The 21,568-nt window shown below is 38.0% G+C and overlaps 1 protein-coding gene across 1 annotated transcript in view; it reads right to left on the bottom strand.

Moving 5' to 3' along the window:
• LOC126366227 (neprilysin-4-like) overlaps positions 1-21,568 on the bottom strand; it is a 93,397-nt gene that overhangs the window by 17,577 nt on the left and 54,252 nt on the right. Inside the window, exons 3-5 of the mRNA XM_050009269.1 lie at positions 11,588-11,730; positions 4,984-5,229; positions 4,050-4,252 (exon numbers count right to left, since the gene is read on the bottom strand). Coding sequence (XP_049865226.1) covers positions 4,050-4,252; positions 4,984-5,229; positions 11,588-11,730 — 592 coding nt within the window. The remainder of the gene's footprint in view (positions 1-4,049; positions 4,253-4,983; positions 5,230-11,587; positions 11,731-21,568) is intronic.

A 21,568-nucleotide genomic window follows, 5' to 3' on the forward strand; every position in this document is an offset into this window, starting at 1 on the left:
TCGGTCCTGCGCTGCCCGCATCCAGCGGCTTCCCGCCACCTTCACCAGATCGTCGGTCCACCTTGTAGCGGGCCTACCCACTGAGCGTCGTCCGACACGTGGTCGCCACTCCAGAACCTTTCCGCCCCAGCGGCCATCGGTTCTCCTCGCTATGTGTCCTGCCCACTGCCACTTCAGTTTTGCAATTCTCCGAGCTATGTCGGTGACTTTAGTTCTCCTGCGGATCTCCTCATTTCTGATTCGATCAAGCAGGGAAATACCGAGCATAGCTCTCTCCATTTCCCGCTGAGTGACACCGAGCCTCCTCACGAGACCCATAGTAAGCGGCCACGTCTCACTGCCGTAGGTCATCACTGGCAACACGCGCTGGTCAAAGACTTTCGTCTTGAGACACTGGTATTTTGGACGAGAAGATATTCCGCAGCTTCCCGAACGCTGCCCATCCGAGTTGGATCCAACGAGAGATCTCTTTTTCGAAGTTGGACTTACCTAACTGGATTATTTGTCCTAGGTAAATGTACTGGTCTACAACTTCGAGTGTAACGTTCCCAACCTGAACTGGAGTGGGTGCGACATGGTCGTTGGACATAATTTTTGTCTTTGCTATGTTCATGCTAAGACCCACTCGTTGGGATGCGTTACTGAGATGCTCGAGCATGGTGTTCAGTTCTTCCAGGGTCTCAGCCATTAGGACTATATCATCGGCAAATCGAAAGTGCGTCGAGTACTCACCGTTGATGTTGTTGCCAAATCCTTTCCAGTCCAGAAGCTTAAAAATATCCTCCAATGCAGCAGTGAACAGTTTCGGAGAGATGACATCTCCCTGTCTCACTCCTCGCTGCAGTTGGATCGGATTAGAGCTCTGGTTCTGTACTCGAACTGACATAGTGGCGTTTTGGTAGAGGTCCCTTAGCACTTCGATGTACCTATCGTCCACTTGGCACCTCGGAAGAGACTGTAACACCGCTCAGGTCTCGATCGAATCAAAGGCTTTCTCATAGTCCACAAACGCCAAGCAAAGTGGCAGATTATACTCTTCGGTCTTCTGTATAACCTGCCGCAGCGTATGGATGTGGTCTATGGTGCTAAAGTCTTTTCGGAAACCGGCTTGTTCGGGAGGCTGGAAGTCGTCAAACCTGCAAGCGAGACGATTCGTAATGACCCTCGAAAACAACTTGTAGACATGGCTCAGAAGCGAGATAGGTCTGTAGTTCTTCAGTAGGGCTTCATCACCTTTCTTGAAGAACAGGATCACCTCGCTTCCGCTCCATGCCCTCGGCGTTTTGCCCTGAAATATGACGGAATTGAAGAGCCTCTGGAGGGCTTTGAGTATTGGCGTTCCGCCCGCTCTCAGAAGTTCTGCTGTGATTCTGTCATCTCCTGCCGCTTTGTTGTTTTTGAGCTGTTTGAGGGCCATCCTAATCTCGTACAGGCTGACGTCCGGGATATCTTCAGTGTAGTGTCGGGTAAGCTTGGCTCGAGGGTCTCGAGCCATGCTTTCGCCTAATGTTTTCGTGGAATATAGCTGTCTATAGAAACTCCCAATCTCCCTCAGGATTTCGGAAGTCGACGAAATGATTCTGCATGAGAAGTTTTCAATAAACTTTATTATTATTGTTATTTTTTTATTAAATTAATTATGACATAAACTACAGAAAAATCTTTTGGTTTCATAGATTTATATACATAATTGACGTCTGTCTCTGTCCATCCGTCTGTCTCTGTCCGTCCGTCTGTCCATCCGTCTGTCTCTGTCTATCCGTCTGTTTCTGCCGGTCCAACTGTCTCTGTCTATCCGTCTGTCTCTGTCCGTCTGTTTGTCCATCCGTCTGTCCATCCGTCCGTCTCTGTCCGTCCGTCTGTCTCTGTCCGTCCGTCTGTCTCTGTCCGTGCGTCTGTCTCTGTCGTCCGTCTGTCTCTGTCTGTCCTTCTGTCTCTGTCTATCCGTCTGTCTCTGTCCGTCCGTCTGTCTCTGTCTGTTTTTCTGTCTCTGTCTGTCCGTCTGTCCCTGTCCGTCCGTCTGTCTCTATCTGTCCGTCCGTTTCGGTCTGTCCGTCCGTCTGTCTCTATCTGACCGTCCGTTTCGGTCTGTCCGTCCGTCTCTGTCAGTCCGAAGAATAATGCATCACCCTGTCTATAAATCATAAGAGGGAATCTATGGTGGCGGTAATAGAAACATGTATGTAATTTCTGTGTTTTAATTTCCGCCACATAAAAATTAGCCTTAAGAAAACAAATAAATATTCAAAATGAGAGCTACGTATGTAATAACCAGTTTCAAAGCATATTTTAATAAATATATAAAGTATTTAAATTAGAAATTCATAATTACTTCAACTACTTGTTCATACATTTCTTAAAAAAATACATTAACTTATATGCAGCACAGGATACTTGAATTCCACCAAATGTGTGGCGTTAATAGATTTTAATATAGTTCATGAACCATACTATAAAATAAGATGATAACATTATGAATGATTGGGCATGTTACCTTAAATAATTAAAAAATACAAATATCATACAAATATCGATCGCCGCCATAGGTGGCGGTAATAGTAACCAAACTGCAAATGTATGCTTCTATCACCGCCACATTTTAAAACTCAAATTAATCATTTAAAACTAACACAAATATCAAATATAGCATGCTTTCTCAGTTCTTAAACGTATTAACAAGTAGTTATAATTACTAAAATGAAGAAAAATATGTTTCATCGGACACAAAACCTTAAGAAAAAAATGTTGTATGCTTATGCATTTCAGTAGTGGCTTGTATGGAGCGCGTTGCTTGCGCGGACACTGCACACTTACAGACCAATCACAAATTAGACTGTTGTTGCCCACGCTCAGGGGTATGTTCGTTTCATAGTCAATTAATACATGTATCTTTTGACATTTGAATCAATTTTCTATCTCGGACACAATTCAAAATATCCGCAATTTAAAAAAGGTGGCGGTAAACGATGTCGATTTTTGGGTGGCGTTAATAGGAGCGTTTACCTTAGGATTTTTTTATCTTATGTATTTAACATTTCATCACGTACCAACCCGTCCGTTTACTATAAACTATTTCAGTACTTACTTTAAATTTGGTTATTTGCCGGATTCGGAGTGCGAAAACGCGATTAGACGCCAAATTCTGTGTTAGTTGACACGTGTTACGGAAAGCATGCAGATGGTCTAATTAGTTTTTTTTACGAGGTGTTTGTTCGTGAGGAAATTTTTTGGCCATTATTATTATTCATTTATTCATTATATTGAATTGTTACCTACTTTTTATACACTAATACGTAGGTAAGTATGTTTTTTTATAAATATATTTGGGAATACCAGCTAACTATAATGTATTTACGTAAGAGTACGTAATGTTTTTCACCGCACATATAAATTCAACTTTACGGATTTACCTACATTAACGCAGAAATTGTTAAATTATAAGAAACGCGTGTGGAAATCTCAAAGACAGAAGTTTTTTTTATTATAAATATTCAGGAATGATGGCGTTGACTGCGACTAAATTAAAATGAACCAATAATGCAATTATTTCAGTGGAAAAAATATTGTATGTAGCGTGATTAAAATTGCGTTTTGAACTGAAAAAGCAAATGACACAACGCGACAACGGCGACTCCCCGAACGGAATCCGTTCGGGGAGTCGCCGTTAAAGCAATGATCATAAGGTGTTGGTGGACGTCCTGAGATAAAAGGGCCTCACTCAGCACAAGTCGCGGCGTGAACCACGACGCTGGTATTGTGGACCCTGTTGTGTGAGGCACGAACGTCGCGTCTACTTCAAGAATCTTGGCAAGATGTAAATTTGTTAGAAAAGGTAATTTGAAAGGGCCGTGCAACAATTTTAGCCTGACTTATTGTAGATATGGCTTTCACTACTTGGCCGAACAAATGGGGAACGCTGAGGGCTCACACCCGGAGTAACTGGACTGTTATCCCCTATACTTTTGTAACCGTGAACAGTTAACTTTAGCCTCGGTAATTGCATCGCGCCTCATGTCTTTTTGGCGCCTTACAAAACGTACAACACTTACCACAACTCGATTCCGGCTGGTATTCCTAACATCCTCAGCCACTTGAACTCCTAGCAGCACGTTCAGTCCAAGCATCCGTCTCCCTCTCGCAGCGGTCTCTTCCCAGGTGAAGTTGGTGCTTACTTCCGACGGAGGACGCGGCGGCAGACCCAGGGTCTGCAGCAGCCTCTGGATTGGCTTGATGCCTTCTTCTTCTAGTTTGTCTGGATATAGAAAATTTATTTTTTATGTTTGTTATATCTGCAATCAGTGTTTTTTTTTTACTATGAGCAGATTTGTTACGAGCAAAATTTCAGGTAGCGGGTATCCTCCATTGAGAACAACAACTCATAATTATAAGCTAAGCTATGACTACTCATTCTTCTGAATTAGAAAGTTTGATTGGTTAGCTGGATCGCTACTTCATTCGAATTTTAAACTTTGCTCGATAGTTTAAGACTGAACCTCCGATTTATTTGAGGATAGAAAGATAGATTTATTAGTCAGTTACAACACACTCAGCATAGGCCTCACTTAGATAAACAAATAAACATCTATGGATGGTATAAAAGTGTTTGGTGGATGGTACCACACTGGGCCACTACTGGTTAGTGGTGAAACTTCACGTGTCCTTTGAGATCTTTGGAATTATCTCGGATACGGAACTTATTTTTTTGCGAATAATAATAATATTTATAATTTGCGAGTAGTAAGTAAGTTAACAAAATAGTTGGTTTTCCCGAATGTTTTTCAAGTATAAACAATAGATAGGTAAGTAATTACATTATTTATTTGGGAAAACCATAAACTTAAGTTAAATCATCATAAAGAGGCGTCATTTGCAAAATATCATCCAAACTTATTTGTACTGTGAATGGATGAAACAATTATTTTAAATGTCGAATTTGCTCACTTCTTTAATTAAAGTTCTTTTGAATATCGAATTCGCTCTTACCAGTATTAACGCAAGTCCTATACAACGCTTTAGCCTTCAGCACACTTGAGGGCATTTCCTCGTCATCTCTAGCTTCGAGCAGCTCCTTCAAGTCGGTGACGAGTCTTTCCCTCAGCTTAGCGAGCTGGTCCCAGGATGTCGCCCAGTCTGGCACTGGATTCTTCTTGATCCATCCTCCGCAGGCGAATTCGTAGAAGTCCGTACACGGATCCACATCTTTGTTCAACGCGTCGAGAATTCTTGAAGCTGGAAGATGGAAAAGTAAGGGTCAATAAATATTAATTTATGTTTTATTTACTTAATAAATTAAGTAAATGTGTATTCAATAGCAAATACTAACTCTAATATTACAGTAAAATATATATATATATATATATATATATATATATATATATATATATATATATATATCATGTTCGTTCCTTTTGACTGCTGAAATATACCTATGTGCGGATTCCGGCAAACACGAACTTTTTATTCATTTTAAGCCTTCGAAAAGGGAACAGATAAATACCTACCTACTTATTTAATGCCATCTAAAGCAAACTTACAGTAAGTCACATAAAAAAAAACAATCAAAGAATGACAATGTATATAACAGTAGACATTTTAAGTAGTGGGTATTCCAGAGTGGTCATTTCTAGAAGTGGGCTCTTGAAATGTTTTCACGAACCTTTGTTTTATTGCTTCCGTATAGAAAATCTCCAGGCTTTACTACACAATAAAAGTTACATAAATGTAAATCATACAATAAATATGTCCTACCTATATTATATAAACCCCTGATATAGTACACGTGTAATTACTTAGCATCGGTAATGTAAAAACGTTAAGTGACTCAATTTCACGCAAAAATGGCGTAAGGTATGTCCACGTGGGTAAAAATACGCAATAAATGTAATTAAAATAATACCTGCAATCGGCTAAACGTGTCATTTTATTGTAACTACCGCGCACCTTAAGTACCTACACGTTTCTCAAAATAATCATATATCAGGGGTCAAGAATTCTAAAGCTACGTCCACATATCGCACATGCGCATGATACTTAGCTCAAAACAAGGCTATTTTGCGCTGTGACATACTTACAAAATGACGAACAATATTTTGCTCTACCAATTAAGTAATAAATAACACAGTAGTTATTTTTTCTGTTTGATGCAAAATAAAATGAATTAGGACTGAGTAAAGACCAAGTTTATACTTATAGACTAAAGCAAATAAGGTAAGGTTATAAACAGGTGAAGTTAGCACATCACCTAAATTCACACAAAAAACTACTAAGGATCTAACAATTACCGTAATAAGGAGATATATGACAATATCGAGCATTTAATTACTATCCAATACATATTATGTACGGGTCAACAACATAATTGATCGAGGAAGATTCTTCTAACACATAAATAAAATAAATTCTAAGAAATATATCGTTGTTGTTGTTTTTGCGTCTTTTATCATCATAATAAGAGTTACACTTCAATGCGTTAAAAAAACAATCGTGTAATCGATTCTTAAGATAAGATTCAGGGAATAAACTTCTGTTTCGTGGTAAGTTTTCATGACTACAACCTAAAAGGGGTTAGTCTCAGATTGTCTAGGTAGCAATTAAGTATGACTATATCAAATTCAAAAATATCTTTATCAGTACGTATCATAGTTACACTTTGAATCGTCATTTTTACATAACGAACGTCTCACCCACCTAAAACTATTGCAGCTTCTCACAACCTGTTAACGTCTCACCCACCTAAAACTATTGCAGCTTCTCACAACCTGCCTCACAATCATTTCACCTAGACCTTATATTGACTTCGTCGCAAAACTTGATAGCAAAATGACTCCATGGCGGTTTGTCTAGTTTGAAGTATTCCGGAAAATTTCAGCCACCTAATGGTATGCAGACCTAATCGCATAATTGTCGTGATCAGATGATCTCAACCGGTCACGATGCAGATCCTCGGATGCCTCAGGCTTTTAAAATGACGTAAATATCGCATATTATAATAATTAACCTATTTACATTAAAGAAATGGTTGTACAAGGTACAAACATGCAGTAATATACTGCGCTTCAATCTATATTAGGTCAAAGGATTCAATATAGGCCACGTGTTGAGGATATTACGGATAACTGATGGTACTGCGGAGTTAGTTTCATCAGACTATCTGTCATTAATTGTACATATCATTATGGATATAGGTCGCATTTTGTGTGTCGGAATTGCGCACTTATGTACCTCCTCTATCTGCGTAATAGGTACGGTCATGAATACTGATATGTAGACACTTTGAAACCATGTCACATTAACTTTTCTGACAATTAAAAACCGTAAGTCTCATTAAATGACAAATATAATAGTGCGACAGGGTTCTAAAGTGGGTACATGATATTGCTCGTGACTGTACTTGTAGTACATAGTAGGTGTTTTTATTTAATCGTCTTGTTTTTTAAGGTCCTTAAATCTAGGTGATAATATTGAAATACAAAATATTATGGAAGACAAATAAGTTGATGTGAAAAGAATGATAAGTACTTAAGTTTATAATAAATAAGTTGGTATATGTAGTACTTAGCTAAAATATACAATTATAAAAAAAGTTTTAATACATAAATGTAGGGTGGGCTTCGCTACAAGTTATGTCGTAACGCTGCGGAAAATCAGGAGAAGAGGACGCGGGAATTCCCGATGGAGCATTAAAAAAATACTGAAGTACTTACATACTTTGTTTGCAAAATTATTGTATTTTAAAGCGTACACTTCATCATCACTAATTTAAGAGCTACGATCTTGTCGGTGAAGCATTCTCTATGCTACTTTTTAGGGAAATATAGGGCAGTGGTTTTCCTCTTTCCTTCCGTCCTTATCAAGGGCATACTTATCAAATATAATAAAATGGTAAATATTTAGGAATCAGAGATAGCCCTGTTTGGAAAACGCGGGCCTTTACGTACATCGTAGTTAGTATCACGGGTTCGTATCCTAACTCGGCCTTTATTAGATAGAATTCAAGTGGTTTCTAGGATTTGTGCCCGGTTAATGGCAATATTTTGCAGCCTCCGTGGTCTAGTGGTTAGAGCGTTAGGCTCACGATCTGGAGGTCCGGGTTCGATTCCCGATGGGGACATTGTCGAAATCACTTTGTGAGACTGTCCTTTGTTTGGTAAGGACTTTTCAGGCTTGAATCACCTGATTGTCCGAAAAAGTAAGATGATTCCGTGCTTCGGAGAGCACGTTAAGCCGTTGGTCCCGGCTATTAGCCGTAAAAACACCTCCACCAACCCGCAGTGGAGCAGCTTGGTGGAGTATGCTCCATACCCCCTCCGGTTGATTGAGGGGAGGCCTGTGCCCAGCAGTGGGACGTATATAGGCAGTTTATGTATGTATGTTAATGGCAATAGACTCAGCCCCTATAACTTGGGTCTTAAACTTAGCTGGTGAGGAGTCGGTAATACTATACATCTCCGCCTACCCCTGTAGGGATACAGGCGTGATGTTATGTTATGTTAATATCTTCATTCCTATAAAGATATGCTTGATTATATACCAGTGTTATTATCGCCTGCGTGCGTTTTGTAGTAGATAAGATATCTACCATGGGCGTTCCCGTGAGATTTCATGTTTATTGGATTCCAACCATGACCTTTAAAAGGAACTCGACGAATCAATTTACTATTCACAGATGCTATTGAAGACAGCGGAATGAAATTCATAACAAGTATAAAGAAATCGTGAGGCGCATGAGGAAAAAATCACTTCAATATCATCATTCAATGTTCTAGTTCGCTGATTGAACTGTATTAGTAAACAGAATATTCTTTTTTTTCTTTTCCATATTTTCATATTTACAATTGCAATTAACAATGCAGCACAAATTGCGCAAAGGACGCGAAAGTCATTGTCGATCAATATTATTAATGTTTTTATAATAACTACATTCAAATGGTTTAACTGGGTTTAATAACGTTTAACTACTTACTTAGTGGCTGCAAGTCCTCTGATTACTTGTGGCTCTGCCCGCCCCATTAGAAATTATGGGCGTGAGTTTATTTATGTATGTGTAACTAATTACTTGCTCATTGTTAGCCACAAATACTTATACTCTGTAGTTTGAATGATGATTTGTCATTTAAGATGCCAGAATATCTATTAAAATTGTTCCACGTCGTATGCTTTTCCAGAATAGGCTAGTTTCCAGCTAGTCAAATTAGTTACTTTTTACTATAATATGACAAAACACGAAATTACTACGGAATTTGTATGAAGCACACTGTAACGTTAATATAGTGTCTTATATTAGTATAAGTAATTAAGTAATTTCTAAATAATTTGTACGCGTATGTATGTCTATCTATATAATATTATACGTTGAAAGTCTCTCTTGTCACGTGGGTTAGCTGGAAGAAATCTCTTTGTTTAGAGATAAGCTTGCCTGTACTATCTGTTTTCTTTGTATGTTTCTTGTGTCTGTTTCATTGTGTACAAATAAATAAATAAATAAATAAACGTTATAGAAAAACGTCATGAAATGTCGGACTTATTGTTACGATTTTCTTGTGTAAAATTCATAAATAAGTTAAATAGAAAAAAGAAAATGTTTTTCGTCAATTTTAAATATGTCTTTATTCTTTCCTATCGTGTGGATTGTGAGATGGATTACCAACCTCATCAGCCCTGGTGTCAGGGTTTCTATTATATTGTCTATATTTAGTAATCAGAATTTCATAATTTGTCTTTGACCAAGGATACTACTACTATTCTCAGTTCTATTTCGAATTATAATCACAGAACAGAGAAGGTCGATTTTTGTATTGTTATATTGAAAAATACGGTTGCCCTCCAGTGACATTACGTGCCGAATTAATCTGATGACGTCATCAGATTTTTTACTAAGTAATAGTGATTTTTGAAAGAATAGAACATTTTTGGTCTGCTTTCAACTTTACTTGGATACAAAATACTCTAAAATAAAGAAAGAAAAGATTGCATTCACTTCATGTCCGGATGTAAAGAAAGCGCTAAGGACTCTCACGCGAGTCCAAAAGTCATTACACCCTTACCTAATTAGTACAATGCGGAAAATTTTCAGCTCTACTTCCAGTTTTACTTGGAGATTCAAATTACCCCGAAATAAAGAATGAAACAATGGCTTTTACTCCTTGTCCTGATGAAAAGGAAGCACTGAGGACTCTGACGCGAACCCAAAAGTCAAAAATCATTAAACCCTTACCTACGCATTGGCTGCTAACACAATCTCTTAAAACTCTACACTTTACATCCACTAATACTAATACAACTAAAACAATATGTGATTTTCTTAGCGCCATGGCGAACACTGCAGAAGATCCACATTGATGACTTATATATCACTACCTTCTGTAGTAAACAAACAACACGTGAAGGAATATATAAATTATGTTTTTATTTGAATTATATTAAATTAACATTTACGTTGTAAAAATGCAGATCATACAAAGCTCTGCGTAATTTTTCCAGAATATGTACGCAGTTCAGTCTCACGCAACGTAATTATTACTGGCTTGTATTATAAGTACCACGAGTGTGAGATTAATATAAACACGAATACATAAACTTACACACATAATCCCCAATGGGGTAGGCAGCAAGTAATCAGAACATAATTTGCAGGAAATTTGAAATTAAGCTTACTTATGTAGGTAATATTTTGTGTGTTGGAAATTCTTAATAGTCTTAAAATCAGTTTTGACCCGTGGCCTTTGAGATGATTAGTTCTTGCAATAGACTCGTTTCCTATTTAAATGGCACTTAGACATAGCTGGTGAGGAGTGGATGTACTTAATACTTTGACTTAAGTACATCCACTCCTTTGACTGGATGTATTTAATTTACATACAATTAATATTATTTAACTGTGGAGATTTTTTGTTAGCACATAGTTAAGCAATCAGTTTTATACACTAATGTTATTTGTCTGTAAATCTTCCAAAAAAAAAAAAAAAAATACTATATTCTCGTAAGAACCAGACTTCCAGACACAATAGGTAATGGCATTTGGATTTTAAAAGGCATCTGGGGGGTTAAAATCTAGGGGGTTATAAAAGTAAGTGCAAACAAATGTCAAATAGCAATATTGCTTTCTTAGATGAACTGCTTCGATGTGGCCATTTTAATCCCCATGTTCTTAGGAGGATACACCTCTGCCCATTTATACAGCCATGATGCTTTGTTATGTTATGTTATAGTCCCACTGCTGGGCAAAGGCCTCCCCGTAATCTTTCCCGCTCCTCACGGTGTTCAGCGAACTGCCACAAATCTTTCCGTTGAGCATCGAGATCATCACGCTATCTTTATCGGAGATTCATCCAAATATATCCATTCATTCCTATACCTGACTCACCCATCATCATCTCCCTAGCATTATTCTATTATCCTACCTAACCTGAAGATTTGACAGGTACGGTTTTTTTTCAAAAGCGACTGCCTGTCTGACCTTCCAGCCCGCGAAGGGAGAACCAGCCCAATACAGGTTGGGTCACATACCTCCGAAAATGCATTTCCCGGAATGTGGGTTTCGCAGATCCTTTTCGGAGATTATTAATATTTTTTACAAATCAAAACGTACCGGTTCCGACGCAATCTTCGCTGATGCATGGCCGGGGGCTTCTGTACTCGGTGAGCACGAGCACGGTGGTGTAGACTGCGAGGGCGACCAGGGACAGACCCAGCGCGATGATGAGCACGGAGGAGCATCGTACCGTGCGCTCTCTGAAACAATAACAGATTTTTGAACAAAGAAAACTAAAAAGAAAGAAACATTTATTATTTTCGGACACAGACACAGGCACATTACATTAAACATAGAACAGAAACCACACGAAAAATAATATAAGTAAAAAAGAACACTAAGATTTAAAATTATTAGAAAAAAAAATCAAACAAAATCATGAAAAATAATAGTAATAACAGTATTCATAAATGCAACGCACTGACGACAGCCCGATCATCTGCGGTGGCGTCCGGAATAAAAGGACCTCGCTCAGCATATGCCACGACGCTGGTGTTCTACGGGCCCTGCCGAGTGAGGCCACGGTCATCGCATCTATAACTAGGTACATAGATACATAATATTTAAACATACATCCTGTAACGTTAACGGCCTCCGTGGTCCAGTAGTTGAGCGTTGTGCTCACGATCCGGAGGTCCCGCGTTCGAATCCCGGTGGGGACAAATCAATAAATCACTTTGTGATTCCTAGTTTGGTTAGGACATTACAGGCTGATCACCTGATTGTCCAAAAATTAAGATGATTCGTGCTTCGGAAGGCACGTTAAGCCGTTGGCCCCGGTTATTACTTACTGATGTAAGTACGTAGTCGTTACATGAGTCATGTCAGGGGCCTGTGGCGGCTCAGTAATAACTCTGACACCAGGAATAGGGTTGGTAATCCACCTCACAATCCACACGATAGAAGAAGAAGAACGTACATACTAAACTACGGATTTCTCTGCTAGCACCTAAACATCTACAATAAAGTATTTTATTTCAATACGTTTATAGTAAGTTATCTACCTATTATAATTTGCATACAAATTACGCAGGAAACTTAGATAACCTGATGTCACATAACTCGCGCAACACATCATAACGTTACAGTCGACGGCACTTGCAACTATATGTAACGACTATATTATAACGAACTACGACTTCAAATATGGTAGACTGGGGCAAATAAAAACCATGGAACACGGTGAGCTACACCTCTTGATGCGACACGACCTGCGCCTTCTCTTTTATTTGTTTCATAAATGTTCTCCTAGGACTACCCCCTTCTATCCTTTAATTTTTCTAATGTAAGTACTTTATAAATTATTTTTCATACAATTTTTTCCCCCTAACTCCCATTTTTCAAAATATAGCCATAACTAAACTTTATATTTACTAAGGTATGCATCCATGCTAGATTGAAAACTCGTAACTCGCGGTTTCGATTTTTTCATACAAATGTTTTTTCCCGCTAACTCCCGTTTCCGTGGGAATTTTGCAATATCCTGTTGCAACTAAGCTTTAAGTTAACTAAGGTACTTGCATGCCAAATTTCAAGCATCTATCTTAAGTGGTTTAGATTTTTCATACAAAAGGATTTTCCCGCTAATTCCCGTTTCCGTGGGAATTTCAGGAATTCCTTTCTTAGTGCACCTCTACGGTACCTAAGCTACGTCCCTTCCAAATTTTCAAGTGCCTACGTTTAGCCGTTTAGGCTGTGCGTTGATATGTCAGTCAGTCAGTTTCTCCTTTTATATATTTAGATTCGTATCTTATCAGGTGACCAATCATATTTCCATTGATTTTAATTTATCATTTTTCATTTGAAATGAAATGAAAATTGTTAGTGTCATATTTAATACTAAAATCAGAGATATATCAATCGCAAGAGCTTTCATCGGTTTGCAAATACATATACACTTACACAATTTATAACAACATTACTTAACCTAAGAGCAAATAACATACTGCAGACGGTTTCAGAGTGATGTCTTCTGTTTCTGTTTGAGCACCCCAATTTAGATGAGACGGATGATTCGAGTCAATCTGACTTAGTCAAATTGAGTGCGAATAGGGTGTGTAGAAGAAAAGTGAAAAAAGGGTTCTTAAGACAAAAAGTCGCACTTAACGCCAAATCTATTGCAATTAGTGTTAGCATCATTGTTCAGATCTCAAATTCAAATCAATCATTTTGTTATTCATTTGTTTTTCTCCTTTTTCAATCACCCCTTCCCCACCCTACGTATTTCACAGCTCATTGTAATATGGCTAAGTTTATCACACACGGAGCTATTTAATAATACTTTACTTAGTGATAGGACGTAACATGTTGCAGTAAGACGCATCTGGAGATTATGTATTTTGTAGTACAACGGACTTTTATGAATGCAGTTTACGCAGTTAATATGCTACTGTAACTTCCTTAGTGCTACCTGCTGACATAGAAATAAGAAATTAAGCAATTTGACTTGTTGTAAGTGTAGAAGGAATGTCGCCTTACCGCCTTAAAGCAGTCTCTATCAGGCATAGATGAGGGCTGGGATATGAACATTAAATTATAGACAGTAGGTACCTATTGGTCGATATAGATATCGATAACCGGGTGAGAGCCCTCAATATTCCCCCTTTGTCCGGCCAAGTAGTTAATGCCAAGTCATTTAAAAAAAAAACAAAAAGTTATTGATAGTAACTAATAAGGGGCCTTTGGTGGCTCAATAGTAACCTTAACATCGGTTGATGAAGGGTTGATGTGGTCGTTTCTTGATCTTACAACCGTAGAAGATAACTAATGAAATCGGGATGAATGGATTTTATAATTGACATCTAAAAAAGGCATCTCGCCTATATGCACTCCGTTTGACATATGCTGTCAACTTAATTATGTCGGGTTATGCAATTATGGAACGGTTTTTTAACTTCTGCCTAAAAATGACGTGTGTTCCATAAATTTTATGCCTGCCGACTACCCGTCCCTTCCTTTACGGCGTGTAAGAAAATGACAGTTATAACTTTAAACTTAGATGGAGTGTATTGGAATCAGCACTATAATTCAAAATAAGAATTACCGAATTAGCAAATGGAATTCTATAGTCTCTGCTTACCCCGGTGGGAAATAGGCGTGAGTTTATGTATGTATGTAAGAATTACCAAATGTATTCACCCATACACACATTCACATTGATTGGTTCACATTATCCTGAATTTTTTTTTAAGACAATCAATAAAATAACAACATTAGGCCGTGTCAACAAGTCATATCAAAAGTTGAATGAATAACTTTCCCGTCGCGTCAGTTACAGACATTATAAGACCGATTGGTCATAATTACAAGTCTTAATAATCCCCTGTGTTCCTTTGATAAAATTATCATAGGAAACTGGTACTATGGGGCGTTCCGCGAATTATACAAAATGAGGAAATGAAAGTGCTTTAGAACAGGACTTGCACTTCCTTGTCTAGTAGATAACATTACAGTTAGCATTTGAATGTGTCTGTCATCGGCGATACAACCTGTAGACTCTTAATAATAGACGAACGGGTTCTGTCAACACATCTGACAAATAGGTCATTTTTTTTGACGTCCTTATTGTAGATTTGCCGCAGATGACATTAACTACTTGGCCGGACAAAGGCTCTTACCCGGTACAACGTTTAAGACAACATGCCTGAGGGTGCCCAGTTGGGCGCGAACCTCGGCTCAGGGCGTCGTCTAAGAGAAAGAATATTTGAAAGGATTAATCGACCCTAGTGGATCGATAGCGATAAGCGCTGAATGAGGGAAATCGTCAACCACGCCGGCGGGGTCGGTATCGGGGTTCTGAAGACAAATAGGTCAGATTTAAAATACAGCCTTAAAACTTCACCACGCCCACCATGCCATGCCACGAGGTACCGTTCACCACCTGTCAAATGGGTCTAACAGAAAGCTCATTGAGTTGTGGGTACTTGGTTCACCTTGCGATACATGTACCTCTGACTACCCCAATTGGAATATAATCACGAGCTCATGTTATGATAAAACGTGACCGATCGCGATCTCTTCCGTGAACTTTTGATGGGTTTAGGATCTTGAATGAGCCAACATGAACGCTTCCTTACTCCGCTTACGAGTACTTCAGTTGGTCGACAAAATGAATTAGGTATATGCGAGAAGTCAAACATTAGTCGCCTTATTACAAAACGCAGGCTAAAGATAATACCAGGTTTAAAATACCACGGTTTTTAATGTAACTAGGTATTTTACAAGTCACAATAAATTCTATGCAGCATCGGCGACACTAGCGCCGAGACCTCGAACTTCTTTCGAAACGCGAACTCTACTTGTCAGTGACTGTACCCATTGATATACAACCTGGTACTTACCTGTTATCTTTAGACTTACCTATACATGTGGGATATAGTATTACAAGGTATATTTATCTATCTTGACTCCTTTTACTATGTCCTTTTTAACAAAAAACAAATGCCCCTTACATTCCGCCCCAAACTAATAATAGACAAGTATTTAATATTTTAAAAAATCTTCCGTCTTATTCATTAACCATCCTAAATTCTAAACCAAATCCCCATCAATTATCCTTTCATAGTGTTCTCTCTTACTTTCTACTCCCTTTCCTACATATATACAGAAATTCACGCCTATTTCCCACCAGGGTAAGCAGAGACTATGGAATTCCATTTACTTCGATCCTGACACACTTCTCTTGTTTCTTAGTCTTCGTTTTGTAGACAGGCGGTTCGTGTCTATTTGGTTATATTGTCGATGCTACGAGCACATTTCACAAGAACATCTTAAAGCGCATGAGCTTTCGATAACCATTTATGGATGCGAAAGTGTCTACCGTACGTCTCTCGCTGAATTTCTACGAAACATTAGCGCTTGTAGTAATGGCAAAGGTCTTTGCCCTTTGCTTTCTTCTTCATGACAGAATCTTGATGGAATTGCAAGTATAAGTATAAATATCTGATAGTACGATAATATGTATACACTTTGAAACCATGTCACATTAACATTTTTGACAAATTAAACCGTAAGTCTCATTAAATGTCAAATATGATAGTGCGACAGGGTTCTAAAGTGGGTACATGATATTGCTCATGACTGTACGTACGACGTCTGGTGGTATGACCTCCGTGGTCCAGTGGTTGAGCTACTAGTTTTTTTATTTTTATTAAGACTTTTTTGTCTCGCAGGAAAGTTTAAAGTGTAAATCTAAAATAAAAACTTCTGTATTCCCGTTTTTGTCTTACACCAAACATAAAATGATTTAAAAATCAAAATTGCAAACTCATATTAGTCAATAAAAAACAATGTACGCGTAACTAGCTGAGTCATAAAATAAGTCTTCCATCTTCATGCTGATCTGCACGCTTCCTTACCTGCCAGACACGGAACCTTGCCAACTAACTACTATTGTTTCTCGTAACCGCTTTCCTTTTCTATCTTTATATGCCTACTTAATATTTATTTTCACTATTACGCCTTTGTGCGATTGAAAGGGAAATAAGTTTCCAGTCTATACTTTTATACAGTTCAAATAGCAAATATTACATAACATAAGCTCAAGACTATATTCCAATAGGGTAGTCAGAGTCACAGGTACATCCATCGTAAGATAATCAAAATATACCCACACCTCACCGAGCTTTCTGTTAGACCAACGTGATAGGTGGTGAGCCGTATCGCCGTCTATAATGGTCGAGCCAATTGTGTTAGTGAAAACTGCACTTTGGATAAATAGGCCAATGCCCAGTCTCTCAATCCACTCACTATTAATATGATCAGCGTCCCCTCCCTAGCGTTATCCCGTTTTTCAGGGGGTCCGTTTACCTAACCTGAAGAATGAAGATTTGACAGGTATGTTTTTTTACAGAAGCGAAAAGACTACCTGTCGGACTTTCCAACTCGAAGGGAAAACCAGCCCAGTTACTACAGATCAAGTCACATAACTCCGAAAACACATTTCTCGAGTAGGTATGTGAGTTTTCTAGCGATTTTTTCCTTCGCTTTTGATCGAATGATAGAATTCGAAAATTCTAGTCTAGGCCCGTGTTGGATTTGAACCTACGAGCTAAAACTAGCAAACTTTATAATAAATTTTAGTGAGGAGCCGTGGAGGATCATTATAATGGTTTAACAACTGTTGGTCCATCATATGAAAACAGCTTTCACAATTTTACTGATGCTGAAAACTTATAGTAGGCCCGTTTGTTAGGGTTATAGGCGCGACTTTCTATGTTTGTTATAAAATGTTACTATCTCAACAAACAGACATCTAAATCTATTTTTCTGTCTCTCTGTACTATAATAACATGTTTCTTTTGTCCCGATTCTGCGAATCCATTTTACTATTACCTTGCCTTATACTAAATTCCAAATACATACATACATACATACATAAACTCACGCCCGTAATCCCAAATGGGGTGGGCAGAGCCACAAGTAATCAAAGACAACTTGCAGCCACTGTTGATACGAAGTCCTAAGATGGATATGATGAACCTTATGGTGATAAGGGATCAGCCTATCGCCCATAACATTAGTCCATCATGTTAGAGAACGCAATCCCTCTGTCGGTTTTTACGACATGCCCGGGAAGAGAAGCAGCTGAACGTGTTCTATGTTTTTTATTTGCTCCCAGAACAGCATAGAAGCAATAATTCGGGTTATACGCAAGCACACGTCGCATGCATAAAGTTGCAAAACAGCGATTTACCCAGACTGATACATGATATAATGTCATCGTTTCACCGAGTCGTTGTTTTATACCAAAACCGCATTGCGTGTTATGAAATTTCCGAAAAATGCCTGTGAATAACCGCTATCAGTCTCATCTACGATGACTGTACAATATAAACTTTGTAACTAGTATAACTGCATCAAACTGTGTATTATATATCAGTACTTATATTTTTCAACATTTTATTATTATTATTATTTATTACTATTATCGTAATTAAAACACATAATAAAGGGAGTCTCATATCCCCATTTAAACGCGGTAAGAACCCGTTATTATGTGTTTTAATTATTATTATTTATTTTTTTTGCACTGTCTATCCCGCTACATTTTTCATTAAATTCATATCCTATACCTAAAGGTTGCCTGGAAGAGATTGCTACCTTAGCAATAAGGCCGCCTGTCAATTTAATTATAATACTAATGTATTTTTTATGTGATTCAAGTGCAATAAAAAGTTTTTGTACTGTATTGTATTGTACAATTTCAACACTGTATACAGTTGGGAAAAGTGTACTTTCGCGTAAAAACATTTTTTTTATTGTAGGTACTTATTTAAGTAAGTACTTGTTTAAGGAAAAGGTTAATTCGTGTTTTGACAAGACCACAGCCTCCGTGGTTCAGTGGCTCAGCGTTGGGCTCACGATCCGAAGATGGGAAATGCTACTTTTTAGGGAAAAATAGGGCAGTGGTTTCCCTCTTGTCTTCCACCCCGCAGTACTCTATCTGACGCGAGTGGGATGGCGCCCAAAGTAGTAAATTTCAAAGCCGTACTAGGACTCCTGTCCTCCGCCGCTGAATAGTACGACAATTACTGCTGCCCTCTGTCAGGTTCCAGGTTACAGTCCCTGTGATTCGCCTTTTCCGTACTGCATTGCCGTACCGTTGAGGTCTTTCTAAACCTAAACCTATACTTGTACTGTACCTTTTTTTTCTGTTCTATTCTCTTAGTCCATTCCTGAATATAAGAAAATGTGTAATGCACCTAAATTACAATGCAAGTCACAACGTTAGGAAGAAACTAAAAATAAATAGGGTTTCCCTGGCTTATTGATGACAAATTCGATTATGGTCAAGGAAAAGTGGCATCGGCTTTTAACCTCATATTAGTCATATACTTAGACACCTAAATTATGCATGATTATACAAAGGAATTGTTTCCTTATAAATTTCAGTAAATTTGTAGGTATATTAGTCATTGCCATAGCGCCTATTATAATTATGATATTATGTATCACCTGATCGTATGAAACAGTAAGATGGTACCGTGTATCGGAAGGCACGTTGAGCCGTTTGTTTCTGCTCTCTCTCTCTCTCTGTCTCTCTTTATTTAAGAGCTGTGCTCTTGTCGGTGGAGTAATCGCCATTCCTCTCTTCTTCCCGCCAAATCCTTCACCTCCTGATACGATTGGTCATTGAGAGGAGGCCTGTGCCCAGCAAGAGGATATAAACAGGTCGTTTATGTTGTGTAGTTATCAGTTTTTACAATTTTTATAGGATCAGATTAACATTATTGCAACTGTATTTGTCTGACTGTGTATGTCTGTACTGACCTACTGCCAATTCCATTGCGTCTATTCATTAGACTGTGCTCCGTTGATCAAATGACATCCAGTCTATTACCTGAATAAACACGCCATCTAAGTTAGGCAGCTCATAGAAAGCTAATCGACTTACTCACATGCAAACAAACTAAAGACATGTCGCCATAGAGCAACATGGACCTCCGCGGAAAGGAGCATGTCACCCAGTTTTTATTTTATTTTTCTCAATATTCAGATAACGTCCATTCGTAAAATAACTTGATACAAACTACTTGATACTTGATACTTTGGTGTATTTTGACGAAGCTTGTGCGGATTTTATTATGTATGAATTGAGTATGCTTTCCCTTATTTATTTTTGTTAATATGATTGTTGGTACTGACGAAGCCTGTGGTATAAATTTTAGTTGATACAAATATATTTTTTATTTAAAATAAAGCTATTATAATTGCTATTCCAATGATAAATAATTGATCCGTTTATTGAAAATTCAGCCCTAACTCGTGTATAATAAGTAATAAGTACCTAAAGTCTCAAAATAATTTACAAGACACCTTTTTATACTTTATGAATTATTTTTCTTATATTGGTCCCCAATCGTATTTAGAATAAAATTACTTGTATCCTGCTTTACTGCTTTTGATATACACTGTGCTATTTCATTACATTAGCTACCTTTGATGTAACGATGACATTCAATGCTTTTCATTCGCAATGCAGTGGCAGGTTGCATTTCAACCATTTATACATTTTGACAGAGGGTAACTATTTGTAGTGATGATGATATATATCCATCTAAATCTAAACACGTCGATCATTGTCATCATTAATTTAAGAGCCACGCTCTTGTCGGTGTAGCATTCTTCATTCTTGTCTATCAAAGGCCAATTCCTTAAGTTCCTTTTAAAACACGACGTTCGCCTCCTCTTTAATTTAATCCGTGTAAGCTCTTTTTGGTCTTCCCTCTTCTTCTCTTTCCTTTTATCTCCTCTTCTATTATGTAACGTCGAAACTAGGTGTGTAGTTTTTAGGAAACATCTTAAGAACTTTGTTATATAAGAACTTCTTTATTATATTTTAGCTACATTTAAGTATTATCACAAATTACTTAACTCCTTTCAATTTGAGTAATTTACCAGGTCTGAAAGGAACTAAGTCACTAATTCTTACGATAGGTTTCATAATGTTGTTACTAACTTAACGGCTGATCAGTTTTAGATCTTTTCATCTTACAATGTAAGTAACGTGATAGACTGAGAATAACAGTTCTTTATGGACCTGGGGGGTTAAAATGGCCACATTGAAGCAATTCATCTAAGAAAGCAATATATAAGTGCGCAATGCAAACAAATTATGTCAAATAGCAATATTGCTTTCTTAGATGAATTGCTTCAATGTGGCTATTTTAACCCCCCAGGAGTGACGTCTCTACAGGACTTGGAGATTAGTTTCATTTTTATTCTTAAGAGAGAGCGAGGAGTGAGCGAGAGAGAAGAGGGGATCGCAGAATGACGGAAATGGTGGACGGTTGTTTTTATAAATAAACAAAGGTAAACAAATATAATCGTTTTCTTCATACCCCATCCCACAATTTATTGAATATAGATTGCGATCAGCTGCTTACCATCCCGGACATGTCGTGGAGATCGACTGTTGCTCCAATATTATCATCATCGCCCTAGCGTTATCCCACAGGGTCCGCTTACCTAACCTGAAGATATGACAGGTCCGGTTTTTTACAGAAACGTCTGCCTGTCTGACCATCCAACCCGTGA

This window comes from Pectinophora gossypiella, chromosome 4 (genome assembly GCF_024362695.1).
Source record: "Pectinophora gossypiella chromosome 4, ilPecGoss1.1, whole genome shotgun sequence".
In the NCBI taxonomy this organism is placed as follows: domain Eukaryota; kingdom Metazoa; phylum Arthropoda; class Insecta; order Lepidoptera; family Gelechiidae; genus Pectinophora; species Pectinophora gossypiella.